At 41.3% G+C, this 11,577-nt stretch overlaps 1 protein-coding gene across 2 annotated transcripts; it reads left to right on the top strand.

Moving 5' to 3' along the window:
* Positions 1-4,413: 4,413 nt before the first annotated feature.
* sp7 (Sp7 transcription factor) lies at positions 4,414-8,852 on the top strand. 2 transcript variants are annotated; one of them, XM_033625734.2, is made up of 2 exons: positions 4,414-4,531; positions 6,099-8,852. In XM_033625734.2, exons 1-2 carry the CDS (start codon positions 4,496-4,498, stop codon positions 7,449-7,451), a joined length of 1,389 nt encoding a protein of 462 aa, XP_033481625.1. In that variant the 5' UTR covers positions 4,414-4,495; the 3' UTR covers positions 7,452-8,852. The 2 variants fall into 2 exon arrangements, with proteins under 2 accessions (XP_033481625.1, XP_033481626.1); XM_033625735.2 differs by having other exon boundaries at positions 4,432-4,516.
* The last annotated feature ends 2,725 nt before the right edge of the window (positions 8,853-11,577 follow it).

The following is an 11,577-nucleotide window of genomic DNA, read 5'->3' as shown; positions in this document are numbered from 1 at the left end:
CAGAGGAGTGTATGTAATTAGGCATTTCCCATTGCATGCTTTATCACCTCTGTCTTCTTATTCCCTTTCACACACTTAAATGTTTGGCACACAACGCCACTTAACATTTCACCAACGAGTTTTCCTTCCCTATGTTGACAAGAGTATAAGCTGAACTCTGCCGAGACAAGGAGTGGACTCATGCAATCTCCTCTGTGGGCAAATAAACTCACTGCCATCACTTCAATCAAACTTGTTACTGGGAGTGGTTTCATTTTCTATAGAGCTTAGCAACCAGAGGAAGAATCACTGCCAGCGTGAAACGGCTCAACCAGAAGGTTTGCACGGAAAAGTTGACCACTGGTGAACATGATGGAGACAGACGATGTTAGAGACAGTCCTTATTGCTTCCTGCTTTTTAACCAAAGTGAAACATTTTCTGAAAACAAACAAAACAAGGCTACAAAGTGTGCCAGTAATGCCAAAGCTTTGAAAATACATCATAATTTATCTTCAAAAAACAAAATAAAACACAGCAAACTGTGTCTGCTATTGATGGTTCTGAAAAATTGTGACAATCTGGTGTATAGCACGCAGCCTGAACACACAATACAGTCATTGTGAGTAATGAAATGTCATCATGTTGTACATGCACAGCTACATTATATGCCTGTATAGAACTTCAGTAATCAAGTACGTATTGTCTTACGATTTGCTTTTTCAAATTGCCAAGGTTTGTGCTACTGGATCCAGGCTTTTGAAGAAGCTGTAGCCAAGGTTCAAACAATCCCATATCAGGAGAAAATGCTGTTTTACATGATATGGAGAATCTGACTAAAACAAGGTAATGCAGTATGGAGAAGGAAGGAAGATGCAAATACTTTTGAAATTGGTACTATAACAGCAGGGACAACACAGGAGAAGGGCTGTGGCATTTGCATTTGCTCAAGAAGTAAAAAACCTATCACTCCTAGAATGCACTGCACCACACTGGACCAATAAACGCTGTTGCTCATGGGTGACGTAATGCGAGCATGGCTGTTTTTTCCACAGGAAACAATATGGCAGCCGGCTGGCAACAACAATAGGTGACATAGTAACAGAGTTTTGGTTCATATTTGATCAACCCTGCCTAGTTTACCACTTGATCTCAGTTTTTTCAGCCTCAATTTTCAGCAATACAGGAAACGGTATGGCCCCCACAGTACACTAAAATATGTTTCTGGGGACATTTTAGGTGAGAAATAGGTGATATAGTACCAGAATTCTGGTTTATATTTGATCAGCACTGCCTAGTTTTACAGTTTAATCTGAGTTTGAGAAAGGGAGGGAGACAGTAGAGCAGCTGTCACTCTCGATTCGCTTCTATACTCTTTGTGTTCATGGTGGCGGACATATCAAAATGCCTTCGTACAATCTATAGCTCAAGCAACAGCCCTTAAGCCAGTGAAAATCCACCGGATGACACGGAATCTGGTGGATTTGAGCTAAAAGATTAGCAGGGAGATCTGGGCACTAGTAAGATGGAGGGGAGTTTACCACAGTTCATTTACACACACTACCCATATTATAATACAAAGCTAGTTGGAAATTGGCAAAGTATCACTTTAAGAACACTCATCAGCTACCAAACACACTTTTACAAGTCAAAAACTAAGTACTTAGACACAGTTCAGAGATCTAAGGAGTTGACTGGGATCTATACCCAGAATCCTCTTTGGGCAACTCTCCGCATGGTAAGTAAAATGTGCATGTTTGCTGAAGTTAAATGTATGTCATCAATCGCCTATTTGGATCAAAGTCAACTACTCGCGTGCCACTTGTTGCACTCATACAAGCTCGAGCTAATGAGCTAGCAACACTACAAAAACCTGCAACTACTAATGCAACTGATAGCTGTCATATGGACAATAACTATCCATACGAAACGTATAATCAGTCCCTGGGGAACATAATCATGCCCACCCAACGCCCCGAGGTTCATCAAGCCTGCAGTGCCTACTGTACCTACCCAAAAATCCAAACCACACAGAGTAGAAAATAGTAAATACAGCAGAGAAAGCTTTTTGAAGAGGCTGTTAAGAGCTTAACGAATTCTCTAATTATAGATCTCACTTGCTCTCTTTTGAAGAGAACTGTAAATGGGAACACGCCAAAGTTTTAGATTACGACAAGTCTTATAAAAATGAGGAAAAGCGGTCTGTTGCAGACCACTTTTGTGGCAGTTTAGGAGCTTTATACCTCCCCTCTCATTTCACTTAAATGTAAAACATAAAGCATTAATGAACGCTAAGAAGAAAAGGAACACTTCACTTAAAGATTTACACCAGTAATGCACCATGTGTCAAATGAGAGGGGAGGGAAATACCGTACCTAAGAAAGTGTGAAAAGACTACCACGTTTAGCACATATAGATAGATAGACATATAGACAGATAGACATAGATAGATAGATAGATAGATAGATAGCCCTCAGTTTGAGGTGAGGTTAATAAGTTTATATGATTGCGAGCACAATCCCGTAGGAGTGTGTGACAGTGTAAGCTGCTACATGTAGCGGCCTTTGTTCTTCTACTCACACCCCTTATGGAATAAGAAAATAAAGGGATGAAGGTCAGTTGGAGAGCAGACTGCCAAATATAGCCGCTGTGTTCATGTGAGGGCCAGACTCTCCAGAACGACAAGCCCAGCTCTGACCATGCCCTGTAATTGAGGAGAAAATAAGGACAGAAATTATATGTTTATTTTTGACAACAATTTTAATCTTCTGTGCTCTCCTTCAGAAAACGAGACGCCCACAAAAAGGCGCTGAGAATCTGTCTCACCCGAGACTGAAAGTTGAGTTTCTTAGTTTTTTCAACCAATAAATGAAATTCTAAAATGCGTTTAACCTAATGAACCGGACAGACAAAATATAATCCACCTCCTGAAACGTATCTTCGCTTTGTAGCTTAATAAACAAGATTATTTTAAAGTTGTGGAATAAAAGCAGATTCTTTTTACTAAATACAGATTTATTTTCAAATTGGTGTTTTTGAAATGACATTTTCTCTCACAAGATGATGTTTTTTCTTCTCTGTATGTTCATTGTGACATTGGTGTTACACTGTATGGGAACAAAGTAGAATTAATGCATTTTAAGGCCAGATTTTTAAATGTAACTTACATATACGTGTTTCTTTCTACTATGATGTGTATGAATATGTAAATTTATGGAATATAAAATTGTGTTATAAAAGGGAAGAGAGATAAACTTTGGTGGGTTTGTGTGAATATTTTGTATTTAAATATATATTTAAATAATATAAATATATTTTTAAGAACCTAAAGTTTCATAATCAATCACCGAGAGTTATGACTTTTATCATGATTTTAAAATGGTTTACATTTAGTTTAACTGGCAAGAGACCACTGCCACTGGCTCACATGGAGTCTGGGGACAAAATGTATATTAAATTGTCAGCAAAATAAAGCCAATGCCTATTTTCATATTTTCCTCTGAAAGACTTGTATCCCATTCTCAAAAATCGATAATGACAGAAAGTTATTTGGACAATTCTGAAATACCACTTTGTAACCAGTTTTGGCAAGACTTTATATATTTTACATTTTCAAACTTTTTGTGAGCTTTCCTCTCTCATTTCTCCTTCTTTTCATCAGACGTCTTACTATAGGAAACAATCTTTGCCAGTTTTTTCCACCGTCCTAAATTCCCTGTTTGGATTCATTTTATTTGATGTGATAATCTCTTCTTTATTTTATTTAATGACTTGATCCTTTCCTGCTTCGCTTGTCTCTGTAGTTCAGTCTCTTTAACCATCATAGTTAATGTCTAAAAAGGCAGTTAACTGCATTTAAGAATATTGGAAACAGAGAGAGGGTTGAAACCAGAATAATAAAATCTCGGATGGAAACCACAGACTCAGTCAGCTTAATTTTTTTTTATTTATGTGGCGCAGGCCGAGGCTACATGTTCTTTTGTTATTCTTCCTCTCTCCGGAGGACAGAGCTTTAGTTGGTGTTTCACTCCTTATTTACAGTGCTCCTATAGTAATGTGTCTAACAGCATGAACACATTTTACAGTGTGTCTAAATCTGTTATCCGGCAAGATAATTCTCCGTGAGATGATGTTAAACTGTAGTCTTTCCCCTCAGACTCCACTGGACTAATCCCAGTGGAAAAAATAATGCCAGTGAAACTGAAATAATGTCCACATGGTGATTGATGAGTAACCCATTCATGCATTTATCTTGAAAAATGATTCGACACTCTCCGTTTGGGGAGGTGGGATGTCCTCTTCCTATCCACCAATCTCCATCCAGTTCCCTCCATCTCTGAGCTTTTATTGCCTCTTAGCGAGTCTTCAAAGGGCCCATAGCCTGTAATTAGGGGGCGGGCTCCCCGTGCCTCAAAACACTTCCCCGCGTGAGTGCCCAACTTCTTCCAAACTGTCCCGGGACTCCGAGCTGCGCTTCTCCCGCTCCCCTCAGCTTCCTAAGGATTTTGTTTCTCAGGGATGGCCGCATCTATTCTGGAGGTAGGGAATGTGATTGTAAGTAGATTTTTCTTCTTCTTTTTTTCTTTAACACAAACTCAACTTTTATGATGTGCATGTTGTTGAATTTCCAGCTAGAATTTATACTGAAGTTGAAGTGAGGCAGCCTACATCCCAGTTTGGTTTAAAGGTATCTGACTACTGATGAATAATATAAGACTGATTATAAATCTGTGACATAACAGGATCATGAAAATCAGAATGTGCATTAATAAAGAAAGATCTTGATTTGAAGCAACTTAAGGGTGAGCTGCTGACAGAGTTTGGCTCAGTACCATGAAACTTTACAACTCACAGTTTAACCTCTGTTTTTCTCTGAATAAGCTTAGTATTTACATCTCCTCTAGGCATAGGAATAAATTCTATATCTGAGAGAGAGTCATAAAAATTGTTTAAGTACAAGATATCTCACATGGCCATGAGAAGCTGTGCAGTTGTTCGAAGGCGCAAGAAATGACGAGCAGTAGAGATTGTAGGAGCTGTAAAAGAACTAAAAGTCTGTGATGAAACCTGAAAACTGGTCTGACCCCGGGGCTTGTTGGAAGAGAAACAGATAACCACTAATCACCTCTGAATGGAGAGTTAGTCTGAATGGAAAGACCATGATTCATGTCTTAGATATATGATAACCTTCTGTTCACACGTATTCAAAGTTACAGGCTAAGACTGGACTGAAACTTTACAACATATCTAATCCCCACAGAATTACCACAGTATACCACAACAGGTAACATACAGTTTAGAGTGCAATAATATTAGTGTGGGAATTTTGTAATTTTCATTTGTTACATCCACGTGTACAGTGTGTGGTAGCAAAGTCAGTCACGGCGGCTCTGATATTTTTTGCTATGGTGTTTAGTTACCTGCCACATGAAAAAGCATAACACTAGAAAAAGAGGTATCACATATATTTTTTATGTAAAGTGAAAATATTTTGGGAGTAAGTTTCAGTCAGATATAATCCAAACGTGAAAAATATTTTGAAGATTCTGCATGTTCACATGAAATGTCACAAACTTATAATCAATATGACAATAAGAGATAATGGTACATACAAATTTGTAAGAAAATGAAATGGAAGAATGGTGAGACTGTGTGACACAATGTACCATTCGCTTGTCTTTGACCCCTTAAGAAAATAAACAGTTTTGACAAGACATACGGATCTGCTTTGAATGAGACACAGTTACTGCTAATAGTACAGCGCCTACACATGTTTACACTACATATGTTTATGTATGTTGGAGACCATGTAGACAGGTGGAAAAAGTTAAAAGCAAACATGAATGCAAAATTAAGAATAGCATGTAGAGAGTGGTTTAAGTGAAACAAAAGACTGAGGGAATTCCTCCTTTGCTGAGCAGAGCAGAACCTTCACAAGCGTAAACATTCGCTGCTTCAAATTGCCCTGACCACTTTGAAAACGGAGAGAGCAGGAAAAGCCAGCGGTGGCAGTCTGACATAAGTTTTTTATTAGAGTTGACACTGACAGCAGCGGCAGCAGCAAGAAGCCATTTCCTGCAGACAGACAGTCTCATTTTCTCCCTTGTCTCCTCCTCCCCAGGAAGACGCACGCTATGGCTCCAGTCCTCTGGCTATGTTAACTGCTACCTGTAACAAGTTTGGCAGCACAAGCCCCGTCAGGGATTCGGCTACACCCGGTAAGACCGGCAGCGCTACTCCAGTAAAGAAGCCCTACATCATGACCTCTGACCTTCAGACAGCTAAGAACGGACGGACCGCAGACGGCAGTGGCCTGGCGGACTCCTACACTGGCTCCTTCACCACAGCTGGAGGAGGAGGAGGAGGTGGCGGGCTGCTTACCCCCACTGGAAGCCCCCCTCCTTCAGCCGGAGGCTACACTACAGAATATAACCCCTTCTCCCACTCTTTCCAAACCTCCATCTCCCAGGACCCGTCTCTTTTAGTGTCTAAGGCCCACGCTACAGCCGACTGCCTCACCAGCGTCTATACCTCGCTGGATATGACACACCCCTATGGCTCCTGGTATAAAGCCGGTATCCACCCTGGCATTACTGCTGCTCCCGCGAATGCCACGTCCTCCTGGTGGGATGTCCACCCTAACTCCAACTGGCTGTCATCAACTCAGCCTCAGACGGACGGAGGTCTCCAGGCCTCCCTGCAGCCTGTGGCACCCCAGGCCTCCCTTAGCCCACAGCTGCCCAGTTACAGCACCGACTTTACGCCACTCAACCCAGCTCCTTACCCCTCTGTGGGACTGGGCTCCTCCTCACACCTCCTCCAGCCCTCTCAACACATGCTGCCCCAGGACATGTACAAGCCCAAGCCTGTGCAAAGTGCAGGGCTGATTGAGAGCCCCATGGGCCTAAAGCCTGCTAGGGGATCAGGGGGCTACAGCGGAGGAGGTGCACCCACCAGGTCCTCATGTGACTGCCCCAACTGCCAGGAGCTGGAGAGGCTGGGGGCCTCGGCTGCATCCCTGAGGAAGAAGCCCGTCCACAGCTGCCACATCCCAGGCTGTGGGAAGGTCTACGGCAAGGCCTCCCACCTCAAAGCCCACCTGCGCTGGCACACTGGTGAGCGGCCCTTTGTTTGCAACTGGCTGTTCTGCGGGAAGCGTTTCACCCGCTCGGACGAACTGGAGAGGCACGTGCGCACCCACACGCGGGAGAAGAAGTTCACCTGCCTACTGTGTAACAAGCGTTTCACACGCAGCGACCACCTCTCCAAGCACCAGAAGACCCACGCGGATTCTGCAATGCAGGGGAAAGCTGTAGCTGTGGAGGGAGAGACAGATCCTCGGAGTGAGGAGACCACAGAGCTCAACGCCAGCGCTGTGCCCAACAATCCTGTTGCTGACCAAATCACCAATGGAGATGAGAAGACTGGCACACCTAATGGAGTGGAGAACAGCAGTGGACTGTTGGAGATCTGACTTTGTTAAGACTTGTATCCAGTGCTATTGTGAGACGTGGTTCGTTAAATTTTTATGGTGGAAAAAATTCACCTTTTAAGTAAGAAAAGACAGTATTTTGTTTCAAGACATACAAAGGATATCAGACTATGTTTGAAAAGACTTGATATGATAAATGACTGAGCATGTTGCAGGTAGCAATCACTTCATTATCTGTGGACCACACACACGCCAATAAAAGGAAACTAAAGCCTGCAAACACACACACAAATGCACAAATGTACGGAGGCAGACACAAACGCACACATAAATATGAGCAACCGAGCCATGATGTACATGGAAACAAATATAACACGCGCATGTGCACATACACGAGCACAGAAATAACTGTGAGCAAATGTGCAAGCATATAGAATTCATACATACACGCACACACACTCACACAAGTAAACACACTCATGCACACATTTTCTGCCTTTCAAATGAGACAAACCACTGGGGAAATTTAATCTGCAAAAGCAGAAGGAAAAGAGCTCTGAAGCCGCAAAAGGAAAGTAGTTTTAGAAGGAGACTTATGGTTAGAATGGTGGAGTTGATGGAGCATTGCATGCCTAAAGAAAAATCTGATTTACAGCTGTACTTTGATACTTATTCATTATTCTTGAAACAATCAATGGACAGTCTGCTTCGTATTGCCAAAGATGTCTTGATGTAAAAGGTTTTGCATTTTACTTTTGTTTGCTGTTTGCTTCTTATATGTCTAATTTAATTTCATATTTACATAAATAATCTAATTTATGTCTTAAATTATACACATGGAAGATAATCTTGCACCCTGCAGGAAATATAATGCCTGAATAAATGCAAGATGGTTGAAGCTGGCCAAAATGAAAAGAAAATGCTTTAAATTAAGACTTTTTTTCTCTTATTTATTAGTTATAAGGTGGAGTTTGGGGCTGTGTTTTTAAAGATTTATTTATAGATCCTGAAGTTAGATGTGCGTGTAAACTATTTCAGTATACTCTTTTAATTGTGAAGTCTTCCACACCTGGCAAAGTTATGATTAATAAGGGCTTCTCCTTGTTTGTACATACTATATATTTACAACAATATATAGATATTGTTAGGTGTGTTATTTTTGTACTTTTTTATGTATTTTCTATATTTTGTGTAACTTTCCAAGACAAAAAAAGATCTCTAAGTTGCATCAGTATAAAGTTAAACATAAGAGCTTAATTTGTTGTCCATAATTTTGCTCATTGTAGAATTGAGCTACCACTGTTTGCTGAGTTGTGAAAGTAGTGTATAAGGTACTGTAAATACTGATAAAGCATTAAACCTCGTAAGGGTAAACCTGTAAAAGTTGTGGTGTGAAATCATGACAATGTTGGTGCTTTCTAAAGTAAAGAAATTTCAAAAGGATTTTTTTTACTGGTGTTATTTGTATGTAAAGGTGTTTTAAAATGCAAAAAAAGAAAAGGAGTCATTCCTTGAGCATGAAGCTCTCTCCTCCACACCTCATCCCCTCCTCTCCTCACACACTGTCATTCTTTTCATATCTTACTATATTTCCATCTCACCATGGCCAACCAAATACTTTCATTATCTTTTGCAGCACAAACAAAGCCGTCCACTGAAGTGAAGTCTTAACTCCACACAATGACCCCCTTTCAGAGAGCCACTGTAGTTACACTCAAGACAATTACTCCACTCTCCAGCTTGAGAGGGGTAATTACTGAGAGCGATGCTCCAGCAGAATCAGGAGAGAGGAGAAGAGGGGATTAGGACAGGGGAGCTGTGGTTGTATTGTTTATTGAGGGAGGCGGTCAAACAAAGGACCCCAATTAAGGCAGGATGCAGGACGAAAGACGTGATATGGAGATACTAGAGGCTGAGCTGAGCCTCGAGTATGTTTCACAGTCTGTCAAAAATCTTCCAATTTGAGACCGTGCTGCCACAGGAGATTTCCTGCGTTAGTGTGAGTTAAAGTTAAAACACTGGTGTGTCTTTCTGCCCAGTCGGGTCAATCGGGTTATATTGCAGACTAATAAAAATACTTGAGGTGGGTGGACTTTCCACTCTGCATTAAAAGAGCGATAGCCTAAGGAAATGACGCCTACAGCAGAAGTGTTGTGTACTATATTGGCTTCAGACAAATAACTGCTCAAAGGGGGAATCTTGATAATATGTGAAGAACAGGTGATGGTTGAAATAGATGATGAGCACATAAACAGTTTCAGAAATATGTTGCACCAACATCCCCATAAGCTATACAATTTAACCAGTCCTAAAAAAAAAAAAGAATAAACACAATGGATAACAATATTTTTTTTTACATGAAAGTGAAGAATTTCATCACAGACAGAAGTGAAGACCTGTGCAGCTGGAACCCCCCTGAAGCTACTGACTCTCCTGTTGTAACATTTACACTTCCCAGGCTGCATGGTTCCAATCTAGGGCTTCTAATGAGCTGTAGTTGAGGTCAATTTATATAAAACGTCCCAGGGCCGACTCTGTCATCAGGGACCGACATGTTTATGGTGGTCTGAAGTGGGCGCACGGTCGAGTCCACAACATAAAAGGCAAACAGGGAGAATGGGGTATGGGTAGGGTGTGTCAGGCCAGCGAGCGAGGGTGGGGGGTTAAGAAGACGGTCAGTGGCTTTTAAAACCTCTGCTGCTACTGGTATTTTCTGCCGTTTTTAAATCCCTCAGCAGTGGTGGTGGCGTACTGTAGCCTTAACTTTATTTTTACTTCTTTTATTTAGAAAGCCAGGAAACATTAAGTGTTGCTTCAAATACGGTCATAAAAAGAAAAATATACATGTAGTGACACATAGGGGCAAAAGAAGAAGCTGGACAATCTGTTCCATATGGTTTGCCCACTTGTGCCCCTGTACTCCATTTACAGAAACAAATCGCTGCAATACACCCAGACTTGTTAGGACCAAAAAGGTTATTCCAGAGGATCCCAGACACACCAGTTAAAGCCATCACACAGCCCATTTCCGACCTAACTAACACGAAGAGGCAATTTTAAAACATCCACTCAAGCAGTGTTTGGTTTAGCCATAAGACTTGATGAGTTACATAAACTTAATGAGTTACTCCAGGGAGTTCAAACTTTCTGAGATCCCAGCTGCTTAAAATGGGAGAACAACTCATCATGATGTGTTGAAGCAAATGCTAATGAACCCCCTTTTCCTGTTATTATCTGGTCCTAACTGAATAGTCAAGTAAAACAATGGGACTGTGCTGTGACATAGCCACAGGCACAGGGAGTGCAGGGAGGGCAGGGGGGTTTGTGGGTTTGTGGGATGCGGGACAAAAGCACAGGTGTCTGCAGGTGTGACGGAGCAGGGGGGGAGAAAGGGAAAAGAATGTCAGCACACCCAGAGGCTCAGCAGTCAGGCCATAAGTAAAAACAAGATAAGGCTTTTTGGTATAGGGAAAAGGTAAAGTGACCTTAGTGAACCATAACATGACCTGAAAAGAAGGAGAGGTCGTGCTAAATAAGACAGAGGTTTAAGAGGAAAACATAACAGATAAGAGAGGGCAAGAGGTAAAAAGGTCAGGCTATCATACAGCTGTACTTTATGTCTACCTTGCTTATCATTTGTAGCCATCATGTACATGTCAGGAAAGGAAACAGCACCATGTTACAAAGAGCTTATCTCTATAGACAGATATCTGCATACGTATGCAGAATCTGCAGGTGACACGTTGCAAAAAAAGTCACATTGCAATTGCGATATGTGTTGTGATTTTAGGAAGAAATGGCAAAGTTTACATTTCATTTTCACTGAAAAAAGATAAGACGATGATGATGTGAGTTTTGATGAGGTCTGTACCCAACAAGTGTGTTCCCTGGAACGTGATTTGTAGGCCAAGGCATCTCTGGCCATTTTTTGATTTCAATAATATTTCAAGTGATTGTGCAGCCCTTGCAAGGCAACAAGATTTCCGTATCAAAAATATCAGAGGTGCTCTGGTTTCCATTTGTAATCTGAGTAGTACAGACTAATCACAGTTGAACGGCAGGTAAACAGACTGGGTATAGAGGCTGAACACGTTTGGCAAAATGCAATTTTAGAACACATCAGCTCATGTCTGACGACAAGTTAGCTTATATTAGCTTTTTTTTCAAA

This window comes from Epinephelus lanceolatus, chromosome 1 (assembly GCF_041903045.1).
Source record: "Epinephelus lanceolatus isolate andai-2023 chromosome 1, ASM4190304v1, whole genome shotgun sequence".
Classification (NCBI taxonomy): Eukaryota; Metazoa; Chordata; class Actinopteri; order Perciformes; family Serranidae; genus Epinephelus; species Epinephelus lanceolatus.
Note: the sequence above shows the minus strand (reverse complement) of the source record. Positions and strands in the feature narration are given on the sequence as shown.

Excerpts from the sequence above, each read along its gene's own strand:
- sp7 (XM_033625734.2), top strand. The coding sequence starts at position 4,496 with ATGGCCGCATCTATTCTGGAGGTAGGGAATGTGATT. Across the intron at positions 4,532-6,098 it reads TGGAGGTAGGGAATGTGATT|GAAGACGCACGCTATGGCTC; the intron begins GTAAGTAGATTT and ends CCTCCTCCCCAG.